The sequence below is a fragment of the Mesoplodon bidens genome, assembly GCF_964165515.1.
Source record: "Mesoplodon bidens genome assembly, chromosome: 4".
Lineage (NCBI taxonomy): Eukaryota > Metazoa > Chordata > Mammalia > Artiodactyla > Ziphiidae > Mesoplodon > Mesoplodon bidens.
In genome coordinates this window covers 119,597,650-119,621,524 of record NC_138160.1, presented here as the reverse complement: position 1 = coordinate 119,621,524, position 23,875 = coordinate 119,597,650, and the positions used below count along the sequence as shown (strand labels likewise).

Here is a 23,875-nt window from a genome sequence, read left to right as displayed (position 1 = left end):
GACCTTGAAAGACAAACACAACAATGCTAACTACAACTATTTATCGTGTACCTACTGTGTGCATTGTGTTATGCTCGGAGCTTTTCATCCTGATCTTATTTATTCCTCAGAATAACCCTGTTAGGGTTATTCTCATATTAAATGAGGAGACAAACTCTATTGCTATACAACTAGTATATGGAACCAGACATACCTAGGCTCAAGGTAGACCAAACCTTGAATACAGATCTGTCTAGTTCCAAATTCCCTGCCCTTTCTTCTCCTCCACAGATTTTTAGAGTAGGTAAGACATATATTTCTTTCATGTCCAGAAGTCCAATTACTAGTTACTCTTCTGGTTCAAACGCCAGGTACTTTATAGCAGATTCTCAAAATATGGTTTGCAGACCACTTGCATCAGGTCATAAGGGGAGTTTGCAAAAGTGCAAATTTCTGGACCCCATAGCAAAGATTCTAAGTAATTAAGTTTGGGATGAGGATCAGAGAATCTGTTTTGTTTTTTTCTTTAAAGAAACTAATGTGGCCTCGCGTAAGAACCACTATGTCTAGAAGGTCTTCCAGGAGTGTTCAGTAGAAATAAGTTCTTTGGGAGAACACTTCAACTAAGCCTTCTGGTCTTCTCCACACTGCCATGCCTGAAGCTCAGGCTGATTCTCTCAGGCTGACTCTCTCATGCCGATTCTCTCATGCCTGACAGCACAGGGACTCGCCGAAGGCATGAATGACTTAAGAGGTTTTGGCCTGATCTACATACGTCTCAATTTAGCAGCACTAATTAAGCTATTTGTCAAAATGCTTAAAACCATACACGAAATCTGCGCGTTGTGCTGTGTTTGGAAGGATGTGGAGAAACAGGGCAGGCCTATAGGTCACGTGGGGAAGATGTACTCTGAATCGGAATGCTGGTTATATCAGGGGCTGCCGGCGCTGGAGAATGTTGGAAAACCGAGCAGCCAGACTCATGCGCAGGCGCAGAAGGAAGGGGGACAATCAAACCGTCAAGGAGCGCCCTTCCCCCATCCTCTTTCCGGCCTTCTCCCACTGCGCAGGCGCAGGAGTGAAGCAAGATGGCGGCCCCCGTGGATTTGGAGTTGAAGAAGGTAAAAGAGGGTCTTGAGCAGGCAGAGACTTTTTCTTTAGAAGCTAAGGGGACTGTGGACAAGAATATCGAGTGAGACTCGAGTCCTTCGGAAGGCTCCAGGGAAATGGGGAATTGTTTCCCAGAGTCCTGAGGCGGGACAGGGTCTCTTTAGCCTGGAGTCGGGGGCGAGCTGCTCTTTGCTGGGTAAGAGCCGGTTGCGCTGGGCCTGGTTAAGTCTGACGGGCCGATAGCTGTTCTGTTCCCTTGTTCCGAGTTCCAGAGACCTTTCGTTGAGCTTGGAGTTTTCAGTTCCATAGTGAGGCCTGAAGTGAGCGTTTCCAGCTGGAGCCCTTTGAGACGGCTGCCCGAGCTGAGGCATCTAATTCTGCATTCTAATTTGCTTTGAAAAAATCCAAGTCCAACCTGTTTTTTAGGCCACTTCTTCAATCCCATACCTTGTAAGGTCGCTACATACAGTTCAGTTAGGTATTCTCATAGCAGTGTTCATCTTAGGGCTTTGGTCTCAGCTCCCCCCCGCCCCCGTTTTTAAAGACTTGTCAAAAAAGAAACAAAGTTTTCCAGATAAAATCGGTATCAGAAGGAATTGGGTTTCTCTTTTCAAACAGTTGCCTATAAATGTGTTGTTACTCAGGAACGTTTTCGCAGCTTAAGAGTTGTCGGAATTCCTAGACTTTACCTACTTTAAACCTATACTTTTCTAGAAAAGGAAACAGTTTCAGAAAAGACTCAGACCAAGGTTGGGACTAGAATCCAGTATTCTCTGCCTTACTTCCCACCTTTTGACCATTAGTTTTGGTTCGTTAGAAGAGCAAATTTTACTTAAGGCTGTCTCCTGGTCAACCTCTGCATAAGAAATAGGACAGCTGAAATAGCTTTTCCACCTAATAAATGAAGCTGTTTATTATTGCTCTGAGGATTTATGTGTGTGTGTGTCTTGCTTCTTGTTTGAAACTTGTACCTTTAGTCCTTATGTGGTCTCTAGTGCTATAATATCTTAGCATTAACAATATGCTAGTTTCCTTAGCAAACTGCGTCTTAAAGTGTTATAAAAGTTGACCTTTTTTTCTGTTAAAAGTTCAAATTTAAGTTAGGCTTTAGTGAAAGAGCTAACAATAGAGTACAGCTGTGAATGGTCTTACAGCTCAGTATTATTTGAATTTGTTGCTAGGAGACCTGTGGACAGTGAATGCAAACTAAGAAAATGATTACAGACTTAAATTGGGTAGTTTTGACAACCATTGAAATTAATTGAAAAAAAAACTTGTTTAAAGGTCTTCTAATATCTTTATAAGGTTTTTTTTTTTGGCGGGGGCCGGGGCGGGGGCGGCAGGTGGAGGCTAGTAGGAAAGTTTAGGCACTTCCTCTCTCCCAAAATGAATCTTTTGAAACCTTACTAGTCGGTGAAAACAAAGTGAGAATAAAAATTAAATAGTAGCTTTTGCTGTGTATTGCAGCCGCAAATGTTATTATTATTATTTTTTAAATTAATTAATTAATTAATTAATTTTTGGCTGCGTTGGGTCTTCGTTTCTGTGCGAGGGCTTTCTCTAGTTGTGGCAAGCGGGGGCCACTCTTCATCGCGGTGCGCGGGCCTCTCACTGTCGCGGCCTCTGTTGCGGAGCACAGGCCCCAGACGCGCAGGCTCAGTAGTTGTGGCTCACGGGCCCAGTTGCTCCGCGGCATGTGGGATCTTCCCAGACCAGGGCTCGGACCCGTGTCCCCTGCATTGGCAGGCGGACTCTCAACCACTGCGCCACCAGGGAAGCCCCACAAATGTTATTATTAAGGCATAAATTTGAGAGCATATGAAAGTCATTCTAGGCACTTCATGAGTATCTAAGAACCTTTTATCTTTGAGTAAGGGTACTCAAGTGTCAAATTTGGCTTGGTATGTGCGTATGAAGATCATGATGCAATTCTTCTACCAGTGCTTTGAAATTCTTGTCTTTCTTTTAAAATATTCATTTTCTGAATATTACTGTAGATAGTAGAATAGAAAGATTCCTGAACTAGAGGTAAGAAGAAAGGGATTTAAGTACTTGCTTTTCCACCTAGTAGTTGTTCAGCCCTGTGCAAGTCATTTATATCTCTTTAAAACATTTAGTTAATTTGTAAACTGTGGTGGTGAAACTGCCATCCTTAACTCAGGATTATTGAAAAGAGTAAATGAGACATTTATTATATCTGTCAGTATTCTCATATTAATATTCACATGTTAATATTTCAAACAAATGTGGGAAAGTACTTTACACCTAGTTGTGTAATACAGATGTAGTGAGTTGTTACACTTATGTTTCTTGTTTTGGACCTCTGGGTTTCATCCTGTGACTGTTGCATTTAGTGCTTTTATTACTCCTCGGATACCTGCTACTTGATATGGTTATTATTTACCTTTGTTCTGCTTCAAATAGGTTGCATCTTCTGAGAACTGAGTAAATTCAGTACAGTTGACCCTTGAACAACACTGGTTTGAACTGCAGGGATCCAGTTGTATGCAGATTTTTAAAAATAGAAAATACTAGAGTACTACACGATGTGTAGTTGGTTGAATCCACTGGTGTAGAACCAAGGATACAGAGGAACTGCTGTATAGGTACTGCCACCTATAAATTATACTTGGATTTTCAACTGCACGGAGGGTCAGTGCCCCTAATCACCGGATTGTTCAAGAGTCAAATGTATTTAGCATAGTGGCTTGATTGTTTACAATTATATTGATTTTTATTGATGTTTGCTGTGGTAAATTTCACAGCTTTGTCTCTGGTTAGCAGGCTTTATTTTAATATATTTAGATTTGACTTAAATGTTTCCTGTAAAATGTTGCACCTACTAAATCACGGACTTATTTTTTAGGCCTTCACAGAGCTTCAAGCCAAAGTTATTGACACTCAACAGAAGGTGAAGCTTGCAGACATACAGATTGAACAGCTAAACAGAACGAAAAAGCATGCACATCTTACAGATACAGAGATTATGACTTTGGTAGATGAGACTAACATGTATGAAGGTGTAGGAAGAATGTAAGTAAAGTATATCCTTAAGGGGGTTATCTTGAAAGAGGTTTGTCTGAACTAAATCAGAATTTGTTCACTTTACAACTTACATTAAAGTATCATAGTAGCTTTAAAGATCATCTAGTCAAATATCTTCTCTTTTTTAAAAAATGAGAAACTGAACTCCAGATAGTATGTTTAATTTTAAACTGTGGAGTACATTTTAAAAATATTTATTCCTTGTTCTTCTCTCCATGCTTAGGTACTTAAGTGTGTAACTTCAATGATAAAGATATGATTTGTTGTGAAAAGATGTTTATGGTAGTTTCATGTGTGAAGATTTATTTAAGTAGTTGTAGTTTTAACTTCCCCTTCCCTACCTAGTTATTAGTAGTCACACAAATCATAAATCTTTTAGATGTCTGATCAGGTTGTAAAATAAAAATAAACATTCAGTTGTGATTTAAATATACTCATTCTGTCGAACATGAGAACTCTAGTAAATCAACTTACCTTTTGTTTGTTCTAATTATTATATATGATTAACCTCCTACACTTCACTTTTTTTCTTTTAAAAAAATACATTACCCTTCTGAGAGAGAATCTGCTTCATGTTCTCTAAGCAGTAAATAGGAATGGAAAACCCCTTAACTACAGGTCACATTCCATTACACTGAGCTAAAAGGAGACTATTTTTTTTTTTTTTTTTTAGGTGGGGGAGGTACAGGAGGAGGGTTTTTCTGGAATTTGGTCTCTGAGTATTACTTAGTAAGTGGACCATTTCTTAAGTTTGGAGCTCTTTTAGTTGGAAAGGAATTTGACCTCAGTCTAGGATGACTTGTTTTGTGATTGATTTGAAGGAAGCATGGCATGTGTAACATTTAGTGATGACTTTAGAATGACATCATGAGAAATAGACCCTGCTCATGACTAGCTAATCCATATCTTTCTGGAAAAGAGATTGATTGTGATAAACTGTTCTTCTGATTTGCTTTCTCAGAATAAACAGTATACCACAAATAAATTTTATTGCTGAAGTTCATGTTTTTCATTTTAGCTTGTTTTAAAAGGAAGATAATCCCAATTTGAGAGTTTGTTACTGGGACACAAAAGAATTGGGATGAGAACAAAGTAGAACCCTTGAATATGTGTCTGTGTAGTATGAAGTGCATTGTTGGCATTCACTACAGGATAATTTTATCTTTAGTTTGAATATCCTTAGGTCTTAAAACAGTAATGATAGCTTTTCTAGCATGCTTGTTGATATGTTGCACCTGGATTTCACATCATTACATTAGCCTTTGTTTGCAACAGCTAAAGAATTTCTTTTTCCAAAACAGAAAAACTTTTCTCTTTGGCCTTTTGATCTACAGTGAAGTTTTAATTTTTAGTTAGAATACTTGCATTTATTAAACATTCTGCAGAAATGATAGGAAGTTGCTTTTTTTGCATACTGCCCAAAGTGCTACATATGGGTTGTATTCACAAAGAATTTTAGAGTTTAAAGGCTGAGATATGGTTTTAAATTTGACTTTTGTGCTTTCTGCATCTCACTGGGATTTGTAGGGGCATGTAAGGTAAGTACTGTTTGTTGTTGGCTAGAGTATTAGTGCCCTCAGGAAGAAAAGACTTGCTGAGTATTAGTCTGGTCATGAGGATGTTCTTTTTCTTGATGCTAAACCTGAAATATCTATTTCTGAATTTATAGTCTTGAGTAATTTTGAATTGTGATTCACTTCTTTAATTCTAGTGTTTACCTTAATTTGTCTTTTCTTTTCTTTTTTGAATATTATTAGGGAATTCTAATTAGAATACTAATTCTTCTCAAACTTTTTTTTTTTTTTTTTTTTTTTTTGCGGTATGCAGGCCTCTCACTGCTGTGGCCTCTCACCGCTGTGGCCTCTCCCGTCGTGGAGCACAGGCTCCGGACGTGCAGGCCCAGTGGCCATGGCTCACGGGCCCAACCGCTCCACGGCATGTGGGATCTTCCCAGACCGGGGCACGAACCCGTGTCCCCTGCATCGGCAGGCAGACCCTCAGCCACTGCGCCACCAGGAAAGCCCTCAAACTTGTTTTAAAACCAAGAATTAGGGGCTTCCCTTGTGGCTCAGTGGTTAAGAATCCGCCTGCCAATGCAGGGGTAACAGGTTCGAGCCCTGTCTGGGAAGACCCCACATGCCGTGGAGCAACTAAGCCCATGTGCCACAACTACTGAGCCTGTGCTCTAGAGCCCGTGAGCCACAACAACTGAGCTGGCATGCCACAACTACTGAAGCCCACGCACCTAGAGCCTGTGCTCTGCAACAAGAGAAGCCACCGCAGTGAGAAGCCCGCGCACTGCAATGAAGAGTAGCCCCTGCTCGCCGCAACTAGAGAAAAACTGGCGCGCAGCAGTGAAGACCCAATGCAGCCCAAAATAAATAAAGTTATTAAAAAAAAAAGGCACCAAGAATTATGAAATCTAAAACATTACATTTTTGTTTTAGAACCTGCAATAGATTTTTGCCATTGCTGAAATTCAGGCCTCATTGCATCTTGCCTGGACTAAGAAGGCAAGCTTCATTGTGTCTTGCCTGGACTGAGAAGCTATAGCTTCTTTTTTTTTAAAATATTTATTTAATTTATTTATTTGGTTGTGCCGGGTCTTAGTTGCGGCAGGCAGGCTCCTTAGTTGTGGCTCAAGGGCTCCTTTAGTTGTGGCACATGTACTCCTTAGATGCGGCCGGTGGGCTCCTTAGTTATGATATGTGAACTCTCAGTTACGGCTTGCATGTGGGGTCTAGTTCTCTGACCAGGGATTGAACCTGGGCCCCCTGCATTGGGAGCATGGAGTCTTAACCACTGCACCACCAAGGAAGTCCCGAAGGTATAGCTTCTTGAACTGTTCTTTCTGCCTTTATTTTGTTGGTCCAAAAGCTTTCTTCGCACATCTGCCAGACATCTGCCAGAGTTGATCATGTCATTATTTCTCATAAAATCCTCTGTTCACCCTTGGTTGCCCACGGAATAAAATCTAAACTTGGTAGCCTAGCATTCACGGTCATTCATAATCTGTTCTTAATTTACCCTTCTAGCCTCAAATCCCACCACTTTCTCTTCCCAGGCTGAGGATAGCACATAAATTTCATCTCATGGACTTACCTCCTTCCATTGGTTTTGAGTTATCTGTTGAGAAGGAGTTTGAGTCTCATGTGGACTTAAACATGCTCTAATTGATCAGCGAGGTCTGTCATGGGCTGAGGGTAGAAGAGTAGTAGCACATGTACCCAAAATTGTTATCCCTACCCTTGCCACATGGGTTTCCTCACACATGCCATGTTTTTGTGCTTTCTTGATTTTGTGCCTTCTGTCCTTTTTGGCCTGCAGTATCCCACTTTCCCTTGTGAAATTCTCACCTTTCAAGACGTAACTTATCTTCTCGGAAGATTTTTCCATCTTGCCTGGCAGATTTACTTACACTTTCCTGGAGGATACCAGAGCTTTTGTTCCTCTAGCTAGTAGAGCACGTGGGTGGCAGTATGAGGGTAGGGGGCAGAACTTGATTGAGTTTGAAATGGTCTGGTTTTCCCAACTAGATTGTCAGCTCTGTGAGACCATATACATATTTATCTTTGTTTCCTCAGTTCTCAGTATAATGTCTGGCACAAAATAGGTGTTAAATGCGTGTGGATTTGAATTGAATATGATTCTCTCGCCTAAAATAACCGCATTTTCTTTTGGTTCTTTAGAAAGAAAATGTTTAGGAAGTGTCAGAGACTTAAGAATTGGAGTTTATTATGCTTTTAAAATATATGATTCAGTAAAGGTGAAATTTTAAAAGTAACATATATTTTGACTAAGGTCAAAGGAATTGTTTCTGACCAAAATTATGTCCTTTGATATGACAGAATTAATTCTTTATTAAATCTATTGAGAAGGTTGACAAATTCTACATGTCAACCAGTTGCAGAGATAGTCAGAACTGACAATATAGAAAAACCCAAGCCTTTAGGATTATGCTGAGGGCAGTATAATTTTTGGAGAATAAAAGCTATTCTGTGCAGAATAATATCAATACAATTGTATATTTAATCTTACTCATCCTCACATAAGATGGAAGTCAGATTTTTCATTTTAGGGTGTGTATTTAGGTTACCAAATCATTTCAAGCCCAGATGCCTTTCCCAGTCATAAGCATGGAGAAAACTGGTACTGTTAAATACCCCTTATATATGGCTATTTTTGGTTTAAAACAAGGAAAATCAGGCTACAGGGTAAGAGATGATGAATTGCTATATACTGTAAGCTCTGCATATTCATTGCTCAAAACTATATTCTATCCAGTCTCTTGGCATGTTGCCAGCACATTTTAGTTCTCTTACTTCATATTCTTTGGAGAGGCTGTTATGTAGCCTGATACTACTACCACCAATTTCTAGTTTTGTTACTTAAGCTGTTTGTGAGCTGACCTCACCGTACCGCTTTAAGAACTATGATGAAAGTTACAACTGTGGCATGATCTGTCTGAATAGTTGGAAGTGTTTGTCTTCATCTTTCTAGCATGCAAGGAGGGAACAGATCTCAAATAAATATTACATGAATGTTTCTTGTATTTTTTTTTTCATGAATAAGAACCAGCTTGTAATCGTTTATGGGAGTTTTCTTCCTTTTTCCTTTGCACAGTAGAAGATAAGAGTATTTTTTAAAATTAGAATTACATTTGAAAGAACACATAAATGACATTTAGTCATGCTGGAGTTTGAAAGGCCCATCATCAGAATAAAGGTCAAATTTATTTTTATTAACAATAGGTATGATCCAGACCCTGATTTGATATTAGGTACATTATTCTAATATCCTTGTGCTTGAACATTACATAAATAACATTTCTTCTTTCCAAAAGAGATAAATTAGGCTTTTTATTTTTTTAATATGGGAGGAACTTGAGTAGATTAGCCTTTGAGAAGAATGATTAGTGCCTTTTTAAAACTTGAACCTAACTAAAAATAACTTTGTACCATATTTAAACTAATTTAGAGGTATGCCACCATTCTGTGGATATTTTTTTACATTTAAGGAACTAAGAATGAACAATGGTATAAATCTACCAACTAGATAAGTGTCTAGCAATGTAGAAATTGCTGTTTGGGAGCGGTGTTGCTATTTCTACTTGTTGAACTAATTTGATGGTTGATCTCTAATGGTTGAAAGTTCCAGAAGTATAAAACTTAAGATAAATGTGGCACAGGTAGAAAATGAAAACAGTAGGTATATTTCTGATAGGTAACAAAATTTTAAAAAAAATCTAAATAATCGAGCAACTTTTCAGCTAATTAGGATGTAGAAATCTGAACTCTTTGTGACAGTTTGGTTGAACTGCCCTTTGTTTAAAATGTCATGTTGGTTTTGTTGTGATTTTAATTGTTAGTTTGAATGTTGACTTGTAATTTGAGTTGTGACATTTAGAAAAGCCAAGATGAAACATTTGCAGTTGCTCTAGGTTTAGCTATGTTAAATATTAATCAAAAGGGGTATAATCATGCTACCTCAAGTTTTGCAACCATTTTACAATTTCATATTGATGTAGAGTTGGTATTCCAGTCAATTCAAGGTCATTTTAATTTTATTTACTTTTTACAATTTTAAAAATTTTAAAAAATTTTTATTTTATTTTTGGCTGTGTTGGGTCTTCGTTGCTGCATGTGGGCTTTCTCTAGTTGTGGCGAACGGGGGCTACTCTTCATTGCGGTGCTTGGGCTTCTCATTGTGGTGGCTTCTCATTGCTGTGGCTCCTCGTTGCGGAGCACGGGCTCTAGGCGTGCAGGCTTCAGTTATTGGCTCGCGAGCTCTAGAGTGTAGGCTCAGTAGTTGTGGCACACGGGCTTATTTACTCTGTGGCATGTGGGATCTTCCCGGACGAGGGCTCGAACCCTTGTCCCTTGCATTGGCAGGCAGATTCCTAACCACTGCGCCACCAGGGAAGCCCCTTGAGGTAATTTTAAAGCTGAAGATATAGTTGTACTATATTTCATTCCTAATAAACAACATATCTTGGTGTAGTAAATATTAAGTATTATTGATATTATAGTAATAATGGTTTTATATTGTTGTTCTCACTAGAACCAAGTTTAGATATTTTATTTAATGCTTACTGTAGGAGAAAAAAAAATGCAGACTACTTTTGGTGTGAGAGCCACACAGCAAATTCGAATTCATAAGCTCCTTTTACTCCCTTTGAAAGTATTAATCTGTAGTTTACAGTAGAGAAAATGAAGCAAAGATAAAATAATTTTCAAAGGTAGGAGGAAATTTTTATAGTCATTTTTTTAGATTTTATTTTAAAGGAAGAGGAGTTTTGATGTTGAGCTGCTTTTCCTAATAGAATGTGATCCAGCCTTCTTGTGTTTTTATACAGAGCCATATAAAGTCACGGCTTTCATTGCTCAGAGTCCTAAGGGGGAAAAAAACAACTTTTCCTGGTGTGCAGGGAAAAATGACTTCAGTTTTGTTGATGCTGAGTATGTATATAACTCCAGTTGGACATAGTCTCCTCTTCCACAGATGTGGTACTCTCTAGGGAGAGGAGATTTTTGAGTAATAGTCTTAATTTCTGTAAGCTGTCAGTGATTTAAAAACTCGGTGTTCGTTATAACTGTGATTACTGCTGTGTAGAATGACATCACTGGTTTTATGGCAGGGGAAGTTAACAAACATTTGCGTAGGAATTACATAGTCATTTTTCTTCTGCAGAAGAATACTTTTAATAATTCTTTCCCTTCTTGCCCTCCCATGTTCTCCAGAATCCAAACAATCTCACTGAAACACAGGAAATTAATTTCAAAAATGTGTCAATTAGGAGTTTATTGTAAGAAAAGAAAAAGAAGTCTGTTACACTTACCTTTGGATGTACAAACATGCTGAAATAAAATTTTTAATGTGTCTTTGTTGTAAGGTTGCTTAGTTTAGGCTAGAACTTGTTTAAATGTAATTGATTCATTTTGTTATCATTACTTGGAGAAGTTTCCTTGTACATTTCCTGACATCAAAAGGCCTGACTTTTTTTTTGATCTGCTTTTGTTGCATGAAAGTAGCAATTAATCAACAACACAAGAGGATAATGCAGTGTATTCCAATTGGTGATAAGAATTAATGTAGTTAACTGAGGGAAGGGTAAAAAAAATTACCTTGTTGTTCCTATGTAAATAAAAATAAAGGTAGCAGTAATCTTGAACTTTGTTACTTTGTCATTGGGGATTTGGGTGCTGTAACTGACTTAACACTGGCTGAATTTCTCTGAAGTGAAAAACAATCAATTTTAAGCTGTACCAAGAATTTTGTGATTTTAGCTGCCACTTATCTCATAGTGGCACATTTAGGAACAACTTGCTATCTAATCTGTTTGAGAGAGGACTGACATGTTCATGTCAAGGAACATAGTCTGGGACTTCCATGGTGGCGCAGTGGTTAAGAATCCACCTGCCAATGCAGGGGACATGTGTTCGAGCCCTGGTCCCAGAAGATCCCACATGCCACGGAGTAGTTGAGCCCGTGTGCCACAACTACTGAGCCTATGCTCTAGAGCCCGTGAGCCGCAACTACTGAGCCCGCATGCCTGGAGCCCATGCTCCACAACAAGAGAAGCCACCGCAATGAGAAGCCCGCGTACCACAGTGAAGATTAGCCCCCGCTCGCCGCAACTAGAGAAAGCCCGTGAGCAGCAACGAAGACTCAGCACGGCCAAAAATTTAAAAAAAAAAAAAAAAAAGGAACATAGTCTGCTTAATGAAACACCCAAAAGGAACTCAGAAAAAATATTGACTTAAAAGGTAAGAGTCAGTCCATATACATGAATACACACTTGGTAATGACTTATTGGTACTCTTTTCTTTCTTATTACTTCTATCAGGAATTGCTGTGAATTGCAAATATCCTTTGCCCAGATGGATTAATTAGGATTGCAGTGTGTTGCATGTACCATTAGTGCCTGTGGTTTTGTGAAGAATGTATACCCACTTAAATTTTAGACTTCAGGTTTGAATGGACATGTCTGGGAGAATGTTATCTCATTGTTCTGGCCAGAAACTCTCATTATCAACTCTTGTTCTAAGATCAGTTACCTTGAAATGGACCAGATTACTTGGAAGACACTATCCCTTTGGCTTTGAAGAGGACTAGAATATTCTTATATCAAAATCTGCACAGCAGCAGGATCCCAGTATTGAAAATGTATCTCTAAATAGATAAGAGCATAACTGCCCTAAGCCAAGCCTTTTACATTGTTTGGCTCAGGGTAAAAAGATTTGGACCACAATATGCATCCTGTATGTGTGCATCTGAGTCTTTTGCACTTGTGCCAAAATATATTTCTATTTCTCTGTGACTTTCTGCTTTTGTACCAAGAGTATTCTGTTTGTGTCCTTCAGTACTCATTGGATAGTAATTTTTTATTATCCATTGGTTCTCATTTATCCAATGTTATATTTTAACCTACTAGGAAAATAAAGATCACATCTTGGAAAAAGTTGTAGCATAGCTTGATGCTTATGTGTGGAAATGTTTGGGGTTTGATGAGGCCAGAGTAAAAGTGGTAAACATCAGAGGTGATTATTTACCAGAATGCTTAGAATACCAAGTAGTCACCAAAAATAAATGTCATGTTTAAAATAGATTAACATACTACTGTTTCTATTTCAAGAGTAATAGTTTGATTTAAAAATACACAGTGATTTTTAATTAGTACAGATTGAACCTATCAGTATGTGAGTTACTCATCTAGAACAAGGAATGTTTGCATGGAATTGGGTTCCTGAGGGGACCATGATTTTTAAAATAATTATAGTGAATTCCCAGTCCTCATCTTATTTGACTTAGCAGTAGCATTTAGTCCAGTTTATCTTTCTTTCCTTGATGCACTTTCTTCCTGTGGCTTCCAGGATACCACCTCTTGGTTTTCCTCCTATTTCACTGGCCATTCCTTCTCAGTCTCCTTTACTGTTTCCTTTTCTTTCCCGTTTCCAAATATTAGATTGATCTTGGGCTCAGCTCAGCCTTTGGACTTTTTTCTCTTTTCTTGTATATACTCAGTTTCTTAGTGATCTCATCCAGGCTTATCTCTCCCCCCCACCCCGTACGCGGGCCTCTCACTGTTGTGGCCTCTCCTGCTGCGGAGCACAGGCTCCGGACGCGCAGGCTCAGTGGCCATGGCTCACGGGCCCAGCCGCTTCGCGGCATGTGGGATCTTCCCGGACCGGGTCACGAATCCGCGTCCCCTGCATCGGCAGGCCAACTCTCAACCACTGCCACCAGGGAAGCCCCAGGCTTATCTCTTTAAATGCTTTTTTATATACTGACAACTCCCAGAGTTTTATCTTAGGTTAGAACCCTTCCTGAACTCCAAGTTGCATATATCCACCTGCCTCCTTTACATCTACATTTGATGGTCTAATAGGCATTTCAAAACTGACTTGACCAAAATAAAATTCTCATTAGTTACAAATTAACCAGTTCCTCCTTCAGTCCTTCTCATTTCAGCAAATGGCTTTTCTTTCTCTCTCTCTCTCTCTCTTTTTTTTTAAGGCAGTTGGAATGATGGTGGGAGGGAGGGGAATGATTTTAGTATTTATTTATTTATTATTTATTTATTTTGGCTATGCTGGGTCTTAGTTGCGGCATGCGGGATCTTCGTTGCGGCATGTGGGATCTTTGTTGCGGCATGAGGGATCTTTAGTTGTGACATGCGAAATTCTTGATTGCGGCATTCATACGGGATCCAGTTCCCTGACCAGGGATTGAACCCGGGCCCCCAGCATTGGGAACGCGGAGTCTTACCCACTGGACCACTAGGAAAGTCCCGCAAATGGCTTTTCTATCCTTCCAGCTCTTTCAAATCTTGGAGTCATCCTTTTTTTTGGCTGCCTTGGGTATTAGTTGCGGCATGTGGGATCTTCATTGCAGTGCGTGGGCTTCTCTCCAGTAGTGGCTCGTGGGCTCCAGAGTGCGTGGGCTCTGTAGTTTGTGACATGCAGTTTCTCTAGTTGAGGTGCGAGGGCTCAGTAGTTGCGGCGCGTGGGCTTAGTTGCCCCATGGCATGTGGGATCTTAGTTCCCTGACCAGGGATCAAACCCATGTCCCCTGCGTTGGAAGGCAGATTCTTTACCACTGGACCACTGGGGAAGTCCCTTGGAGTCATCCTTGACTCCTCTCTTTCAGTCTTATGTTCAGTCCATTAGCAAAGACTCTATCTTTAAATTTTGCCCAGAATCTGAACATTACTTGTTACCATCCTGGTCTAAACTATCATTGGATTGCAGTTGCCTCCTAACTGGGCTCCCTGCTTCTATCCTTACACTTTATAGCTGTTCTCAACTGAGCAGCCAGAGTGACTCTTTTAAAACAAAATTCAGATCACTCTAGTCAAAATCTTCAGATGACTTTTACATTTTATCAGTGAAAAAGACAAGGGCTTTTGTATTTTCTGGCTTTTCTGAATGAAGCCACCTTCTTCTAGATGTCTGTATAGCTTATACCTTCTCTTCTTTCTGGTCTTTACTAAATAGGCATTGAGGCCTTTCATGACCACCCTAGTTATTTATTTACTTATTTATTTATTTACTAATATATTAAAATCTTTTTTATTGGAGTATAGTTGATTTACAATGTTGTGTTACTTTCTGCAGTACAGAAAAGTGAATCAGTTATACATGTACAATATATCCACTCTTTTATGACCACCTTATTTATTTATTTTAAATTTATTTATTTATTTATCTATTTATTTATTATTGGCTGTGTTGGGTCTTTGTTGCTGCACGTGGGCTTTTTCTCTAGTTGTGGTGAGTGGGGGCTACTCTTCTTTGCGGTGTGCAGGCTTTTCATTGCGGTGGCTTCTCGTTGCAGAGCATGGGCTCTAGGTGCGCGGCCTTCAGTAGTTGTGGCACGTGGGCTCAGTAGTTGTGGCTCGCAGGCTCTAGAGTGCAGGCTCAGTAGTTGTGGCACACGGGCTTAGTTGCTCCACGGCATGTGGGATCTTCCCGGACCAGGACTCGAACCCTTGTCCCCTGTATTAGCAGGAGGATTCTTAACCACTGTGCCACCAGGGAAGCCCTGTTTATTTTTTATCATTTAAATTTTATTATTTTTCTATACAGCAGGTTCTTATTAGTTATCTATTTTATACATATTAATGTATATATGTCAATCCCAATCTCCCAATTCATCTCACCACCACCATCCCCCCTGCCACTTTCCCCCTTTGGTGTCCATACATTTGTTTTCTACATCTGTGTCTCTATTTCTGCCCTGCAAACTGGTTCATCTGTACCATTTTTCTACGTTCCACATATATGCATTAATATATGATATTTTTCTCTTTCTCACTTACTTCACTCTGTATGACAGTCTCTAGATCCATCCACGTCTCTACAAATGACCCAATTTTGTTCCTTTTTATGGCTGAGTTATATTCCATTGTATATATGTACCACATCTTCTTTCTCCATTTGTCTGTTGATGGGCATTTAGGTTGCTTCCATGACCTGGCTATTGTAAATAGTGCTTCAATGAACATTGGGGTGCATGTGTCTCTTTTTTTTTTTTGGTGGTGGTACGCGGGCCTCTCACTGTTGTGGCCTCTCCCGTTGCGGAGCACAGGCTCCGGACGTGCAGGCTCAGTGGCCATAGCTCATGGGCCCAGCCGCTCCACAGCATGTGGGATCTACCCGGACTGGGGCACGAACCCGCGTCCCCTGCATCGGCAGGTGGACTCTGAACCACTGTGCCACCAGGGAAGCCCACATGTGTCTTTTTGAATTATGGTTTTCTCTGGCTATATGCCCAGTAATGGGATTACTGGATATGACCATCCTATTTAAAAGTAGTATATACATACTTCCACCTCCCATCTACTTGCCTCATGTACGCTCTGTTTTTTGGCTTTATTTTTCTCCTGGCACGTATAACCATCTGGCCTACTATAGTACTAATTATGTATCTTTCTTAAGTCAGCTTTATTGAGCTATAACTTATATATAGTAACATGCATTCATTCTAAGAGTAGAGTTGGATGAGTTTTGACAATTGTAACCACCTCTCCAATCATGATATAGAACATTTTCATCACTCTAAAATGTTCCTTATTGCTTTTTCCAAGTCAGTCCTCCACTCCCCCAGATCCTGCTCTAGGCAACTGATAACCTGATTTCTGTCACTGTAGATTAATTTTGTCTCTTTTAGAACTTTATATGAAATATATAAATAGAATCATTATCATATGTACTCCTTTTGTGGCTTTTTTCATTAAGCATAGTACTTCCAAGATTTATCCATGTTGTGCATATCAGTCCTCCTCAGGGACTGTATATTGGGCTTTAATTCCACTTCTTTAGGTACTCTTGCCTCTGTCCTCCTCCCTGTGTTTGCCAGCTTCATCTTCAGATTGGTTGCAGGAGTTCCAAGGATTTCATTCAGATGTGACAACATCCAGAGTTAGAAAGTATCATGTGTTTTGTGTCACTTCTTTGGGAGCAAAGAAATCTTTCTCAGAAGTCTTCAGAAGGACCACCTCTCACATTTCATGACAAGAACTGAGCTACATGCTTGGCTTAAATCTTGGGGGATGGAACTGCCATGATTGGGTAAGACCAATCAACATTTACCACAGGATTCACCTCCCTGAGTCTCTTGACAGTGCAGGCTACCCAGACAAAACTGGGGCTCTGTCAACAAAGTAAGTGGAACAGATACTGGGTAGCCAACCAATAGCGTCTGCTAAAATCATCAAAAACAATCATTGGAGTGACCAACAATTCAGGGCTAGCTACATGAAAACTGGGTAAAATATTTAAGATGAATTAGGGAGTTTAATAAGGGAGTACAGGTAGGAAGCTCTTGAAATAATTCAGGAGTATAGTAATAAGGGCAGAAAGTAAGGTGGCAGAAGTGGGATGGAGAGGAAAGAGGGTGAGTATGAAAGAAAGTAATGAGCCTTAGAGATAAATTGGGAATATGGGGACACAGAGAATAGCTGCAGGTTTGGGACTTAGGTGAGTGGGCAAGTGGTGATATCACTGATAGAGACTGAAATTGAAATGGGGAAACTGTAGGGAATGTTGGTATGGGTAGATAAAATGAGTTTAATTTGGGACATGTTGAATTTGAGGAGATGTGGAACATACAAGTAGAAATGACCATTAGATGGTAGTGTAGGTGATAGGGGTTGCTAATATTTTGAGAGTCACTAGCCAGGTTGAAGCCTTGAAAATAAATGAGTTCTCAGAGGGACTTTGGGTACAAATAGCTTAGCCCAGAGCCTGCATAATGCTTGTAATATGGGTACTGGAAGAGAAGAGGAAGGAAGGGTTTATGAATATAGGAGTTGATGAGGGGAACATGAATAGTATTGTACTAAGATGCAGCAGCATCACACAGAGTTTATATTTGAGCATTGCTGTGTTCCATAGATTTGTTTCAGGTTGTCTCCTGTACCCTTTTAACATGTCCGCAACCTGTTTGTTTGCTTTAATTAATAGACTTTCTTTTTTAGAGCATAAGTTTTAGGTTTACAAGAAAATTGAGCAGAAAGTACAGAGAGCTCTCACATTCCCCCTCCCCAGTTTCTTCCTCTTTTTATATCTTGCATTTGTGTAGTATATTTGTTACAGTTGAAGGAATATTGATACATTATGGTTAACTAAGGTCCATAGTTTATATTAGGATTTACTTTTTGTACAGTTCTGTGGGTTTTGACAAATGTATAATGTTTTGTATCTGCCATTACTTTATCATACAGAACAGTTTCACTGTCTCCCAAATCCTCTGTGCTCCACATGTTCATCCTTCCCTCCCCAAACCCCTCATCTTTTTATTTCTCTATAGTTCAGCCTTTTCTAGAATGTCGTATGTTTGAAATCATACAGAGTAAAAAAGCATTCTTCATTACTTGCTTCTTTCACTTAACAATATGCGTTTAAGTTTCCTCCATGTCTTTTTATGTCCTTTCATGGCTTGATAGCTCATTTCTTTTTCTTTTTTTGGCTGCATTGGGTCTTCGTTGCTGTGCGTGGGCTTTCTCTCGTTGCAGTGAGCAGGGGCCACTCTTTGTTGCGGTGTGCGGGCTTCTCATTGCAGTGGCCTCTCTTGTTGTGGAGCACAGGCTCTAGGCGTGCGGGCTTCAGTAGTTGTGTCTTGCGGGCTCTAGAACGCAGGCTCAGCAGTTGTGGCACACAGGCTTAGTTGCTCCACGGCATGTGGGATCTTCCTGGACCAGGGCTTAAACCCATGTCCCCTGCATTGGCAGGCGGATTCTTAACCACTGAGCCACCAGGGAAGTCCTCTTATTTCCTGTTTTTTTTTCTGGCAGTGCTTTGTCTTGGTAGTTCTATTGCTATATCTTTCAGTTTACTTATTTATTTTAAAATTTTTATGGGAGTATAGTTGATTTACCATATTGTGTTAGTTTCAGGTGTACAGCAAAGTCATTCAGTTATACCTATATTCATTTTTTTTCAGATTCTTAGGAGTGTTCCTTCCTCTGCAATTTTTTGATATAGTTTCAGAAGGATAGGTGTTAATTCTTCTCTAAATGTTTGATAGAATTCCCCCAAGAAGCCATCTGGTCGTGGACTTTTGTTTGTTGGGAGTTTTTAAATCACAGTTTCAATTTCAGTACTTGTGATTGGTTTGTTCATATTTTCTCTTTCTTCCTGGTTCAGTCTTGGAAGGTTATACTTTTCTAAAAATGTGTCAGTTTCTTCCAAGTTGTCTTTTTTTTGGCATATATTTATTAATAGTTTGTAGTAGTCTTTTATGATCTTTTGTATTTCTGTGCTTGTAACATCTCCTTTACCATTTCTAATTTTATTGATTTGAGCCCTCTCCCTTTTTTTCTTGATGAGTCTGGCTAAAGGATTATCAATTTTATTTATCTTTTCAAAGAACCAGATTTTAGTTTGATGATCTTTTCTACTGTTTTCTTCGTTTCTATTTCATTTATTTCTGCTCTGATCTTTATGATTTCTTACCTTCTATTAACTTTGGGTTTTGTTTGTTCTTCTTTCTCTAGTTGCTTTAGGTGTAAGGTTAGGTTGTTTGTTTGAGATTTTTCTTGTTTCTTGAGGTAAGATTGTATTGCTGTACATTTCCCTCTTAGCCCTGCTTTTGCTGCATCCTGTAGGTTTTGGATCATCATGTTTTTGTTGTCATTTCTCTCTAGGTATTTTTTGATTTCCTCTTTGATTTCTTCAGTGATCTATTGATTATTTAGTAACATATTGTTTAGCCTCCATGTATTTGTGTTTTTTACAGTTTTTTTTTTTCCTGTAATTGATTTCTAATCTCATAGTGTTGTGGTCGGAAGAGATGCTTGATATGATTTCAATTTTTGTAAATTTACTGAGGCTTGATTTGTGGCCTAAGATGTGATCTGTCCTGGAGAATGTTCCATGTGCAGTTGAGAAGGAAGTATATTCTGCTGCTCTCGGGTGGAATGTCTGATGTGTCATTTAAGGCCTGTGTTTCCTTATTGATTTTCTGTCTGGATGATCTGTCCATTGATGAGAGTGGAGTGTTAAAATCCCCCACTATTGTGTTACTGTTGATTTCTCCTTTTATGGCTGTTAGCATTTGCCTTATATATTGGGGTGCTCCTGTGTTGGGTGCATATATATTTTATAATTGTTATATCTTCTTCTTGGATTGATCCCTTGATCATTATGTAGTGTCCTTCTTTGTCTCTTGTTACAGTCTTTATTGTAACGTCTATTTTGTCCGCTATGAGTATTGCTACTCCAGCTTTCTTTTGATTTCCATTTGCATGGAGTACCTTTTTCCATCCCCTCAATTTCAGTCTGTATGTGTCCCTAGATCTGAAGCGGGTCTCTTGTAGACAGCATATATACAGGTCTTGTTTTTGTATCCATTCAGCCAGTGTCTCTGTCTTTTGGTTGGAATATTTAATCCATTTACAATTAAGGTAATTATCAATATGTATGTTTCTATTGCCATTTGTTAATTGTTTCGGATTTTTTTGGTAGGTCTTTTTTAAAAAAGTTTATTTATTTTTATTTTTGGCTGTGTTGGGTCTTTGTTTCTGCGTGTGGGCTTTTCTCTAGTTGTGGCGAGCGAGGGTTACTCTTCATTGCAGTGCATGGGCTTCTCATTGGGTGGCTTCTCTTGTTGCAGAGCATGGGCTCTAAGCATACGGGCTTCAGTAGTTGTGGCTTGTGGGCTCTAGAGCGCAGGCTCAGTAGTTGTGGTGCATGGGCTTAGTTGCTCCATGGCATGTGGGATCTTCCCAGACCGGGGCTTGAACCGGTGTCCCCTGCGTTGGCAGGCGGATTCTTAACCACTCTGTCACCAGGGAAGCCCTGTAGGTCTTTTTTCTTCCCTTCCTCTTCTGTTCGTTTGTGGTTTGATGTCTATCTTTCATGTTGTGTTTGGATTGCTTTTTCTTTTTTATGTGTATATCTGTTGTAGGTTTTTGGTTTGTGGTTACCATGAAATTTTGATATAACAGTCTATATATGAACAAGATTGTTTTTAGTTACTGGTCTTTTAATTTCAAATACATTTCCAATATTCTGCATTTGTGCTGTCCTTGCGACTGCTGGTTTTGATGTCATATTTGTGTGTAGATGATTTCCTCGCTTTGTTTATGTTTGCCTGTACTGGTGGCTTTTTTATTCTCAGTTTGCTTGTGTCTAGTAGTGGCCTTTTCTGCTTAGAGAAGTTCCTTTAGCATTTGTGGCAAAGCTGGTCTGGTGGTGCTGAATTGTATTAGCTTTTGCTTGTCCGGAAAACTTGATTTGTCTATCAAATCTGAATGAGAGCCTTGCTGGGTAGAATATTCTTGGTTGTAGGTTCTTCCCTTTCATCACTTTAAATATATTGTGCCACTCCCTTCTGGCTTGCAGAGTATCTGCTGAGAAATCAGCTGGTAACGTTATGGGAGTTTCCTTGTACACTATTTGTTGCTTTTCCCTTTTTGCTTTTAATATTTTTTTCTTTGTCTTTCATTTTTGTCAGTTTGATCACTATGTCTCTCGGCACGTTCTTGCTTGGGTTTATCCTGCCTGGGACTCTCTGTGCTTCCTGGACTTGCGTGACCGTTTCCTTTCCCATGTTAGGGAAGTTTTCAGCTATTACCTTTTCAAATATTTTCTCAGGTCCTTTCTCTCTCTCTTCTCCTTCCAGGACCCCTATAATGCAAATGTTGTGCATTTAATGTTGTCCCAGAGGTCTCTGAGACTGTCCTCATTTTTTTTCTTCTTTCTTTTTTCTGTTCCATGGCAGTGATTTCCACCATTCTGTCTTCCAGCTCACTTATCCATTCTTCAGCCTCAGTTACTTTGCTATTGATTTCTTCTAGTGTATTTTTCATTTCAGTTATTGTATTGTTCATCTGTTTGTTCATTTTTAATTCTTATGGGTCTTTGTTAAACATTTCTTGTGTCTTCTCTGTGTGCCACCATTTTTTCTTCTGAGATCCTTGATCATCTTTACTATCATCACTCTGAATTCTTTTTTGGTTAAATTGCCTATCTCCTGTTCTTTGTCTTTCTTCTGGGGTTTTATCTTATTCCTTGATCTGGGACCTATTCTTCTGCTGTCTCATTTTGTTTAATTATCTGTGATTGTGGTTTGTTTCACAGGCTGCAGTGTTGTAGTTCTTGCTTCTGCTGTCTGCTCCCTGGTGGATCAGGCTGTCTAAGAGGCTTGTGCAGTCTTCCTGGTCGGAGGTACTGGTTCCTGCACACTGGGTGGTGGAGCTGGGTCTTGTCCCTCTGGTGGGCAGGGCCACGTCAGGGGGTGTGTTTATTGGGCAGCTGTATGCTTAGGGAGACTTTAAGCTCCCTTTCTGCTGACGGATGGGACTGTGTTTCCACCATGTTGGTTTTTTGGCCTGAAGCATCCCAGCACTGGAACCTCCAGGTTGTTGGGGGGGGCCAGGACTTGGTGAGAGAATGGTAGCCTCCAGGAGGGCTCATGCCAATGAGTACTCCCCAGAACTACTGCCGCCAGTGTCTTTTTTTTTTTAAACCTTCTTGACCGTATTTCGTTCTTTTTAAAAATAATTAATTAATTAATTTTTGGTTGTGTTGGGTCTTTGTTGCTATGCATGGGCTTTCTCTAGTTTTAGTGAATGGGGGCTACGCTTCATTGTGGTGCGCGGGCTTCTCATTGCAGTGGCTTCTCTTGTTGCGGAACACGGGCTCTAGGCACGTAGGCTTCAGTAGTTGTGGCATGCAGGCTCAGTAATTGTGGCTTGCGGGCTCCAGGATACAGGCTCTGTAGTTGTGGCACACGGGCTTAGTTGCTTTGTGGCATGTGTGATCTTCTTGGACAGGGGGTTGAACCTGTGTCCCCTACATTGGCAGGCAGATTCTTAACCACCGCGCCACCAGGGAAGTCCCACCAGTGTCTTTTTCCCCACAGTGAGCCACAGCCACTCCCTGCCTCCACAGGAGACCCTCCAGTTCCAGCAGGTAGGTCTGGCCCAGGCTCTTATGAGGTCACTGCTTTTTTCCTTGGGTCCTGGTGCACTTGAAACCTTGTGTGTGCCCTCCAAGAGTGGAATTTCTGTTTCCCCAAGTCCTGTGGAATTCCTGTGGTCAAACCCCACTGGCCTTCAAAGCCAGATTCTCTGGGAACTCCTTCTCTTGTTGCCAGACCCCCAGGCTGGGGAGCCTGACGTGTCGTTCAGAACTTTCATTTCTGTGGGAGAACTTCTGTGATATAATTATTTTCCAGTTTGTGGGTTGCCCACCCGGTGGGTATGGGATTTGATTTTATCACAGTGTGCCCGTCCTACCATCTCGTTGTGGCTTCTTCTTTATCTTTGGATGTAGAAAATCTTCTTTGGTAGGTTCCAACACTTTTTTTTGTCAGTGGGTCAGAAGTTGTGATTTTGGTGTTTTCATAAGAAGAGGTGAGCTCACATCCTTCTAGTCTGCCATCTTAGGTTTATTATTTGAACTTATTTAATATTTTAATTAAGCAATCTCAAAACATTCTAATGTATTTATCACTGTAATATTGAGAATATCTGGCATAGGGTTTGGAGAGACTGATGGTAAGGAATGGGGCTTCTGTGCTGTTTCATGCACAGTTCAGCTCCTGCAGCATCTTACCAAGGCTGCTCCAGAACCCCTGGCTGAGCCATAGCCACACCCCATGTGCCCCGGCTCCCCCACACCCCAGCTTTTGGAGGCAGGTGGGGTCCACATGGTCCACCTGATACTCTCCAAAGCAGGCAGCTAGCTGGGATCTGTGTGAGGGTGGATTTCTTCTGTGTTTTAGGATTAGTCTGTTATTTCCAGTTTGTTGAAAGTAATGTCATTTCCTGTTTGTTTTTCACATGTAATTTATATAGAGTAAAACTTACCCATTTTAGTTGTACAGTTCTGTGTGTTTGAGAAACATACTGTTGTGTAATTATCACCACAGTTAAGTTATAGAACATTTACATTTCCTCAGAACATTCTTTTATGTCCATTTGTAGTCAATCTTCTCTCTTTACCTCACCCCCTAGCAACTGTTGATCTGTTTTTTTGTCCTTGTAGTTTTGCTTTTTTTTTTTTTTTTTTTTTGCGGTACGCGGGCCTCTCACTGTTGTGGCCTCTCCCGTTGTGGAGCACAGGCTCCGAACGCGCAGGCTCAGCGGCCATGGCTCACGGGCCCAGCCGCTCCGCGGCATGTGGGATCTTCCCGGACCGGGGCACGAACCCGTGTCCCCTGCATCGGCAGGCGAACTCTCAACCACTGCGCCACCAGGGAAGCCCTAGTTTTGCTTTTTAAGAAAATTTTG

The 23,875-nt window shown here is 40.2% G+C and overlaps 1 protein-coding gene across 1 annotated transcript in view; it reads left to right on the top strand.

The window, feature by feature from the left end:
• Nucleotides 1–996: 996 nt before the first annotated feature.
• PFDN1 (prefoldin subunit 1) overlaps nt 997–23,875 on the top strand; it is a 63,401-nt gene continuing 40,522 nt past the window's right edge. Inside the window, exons 1-2 of the mRNA XM_081233436.1 lie at nt 997–1,100; nt 3,956–4,122. Of these exons, the coding sequence (XP_081089562.1) occupies nt 1,068–1,100; nt 3,956–4,122 (200 nt within the window). The 5' untranslated portion in view covers nt 997–1,067. The remainder of the gene's footprint in view (nt 1,101–3,955; nt 4,123–23,875) is intronic.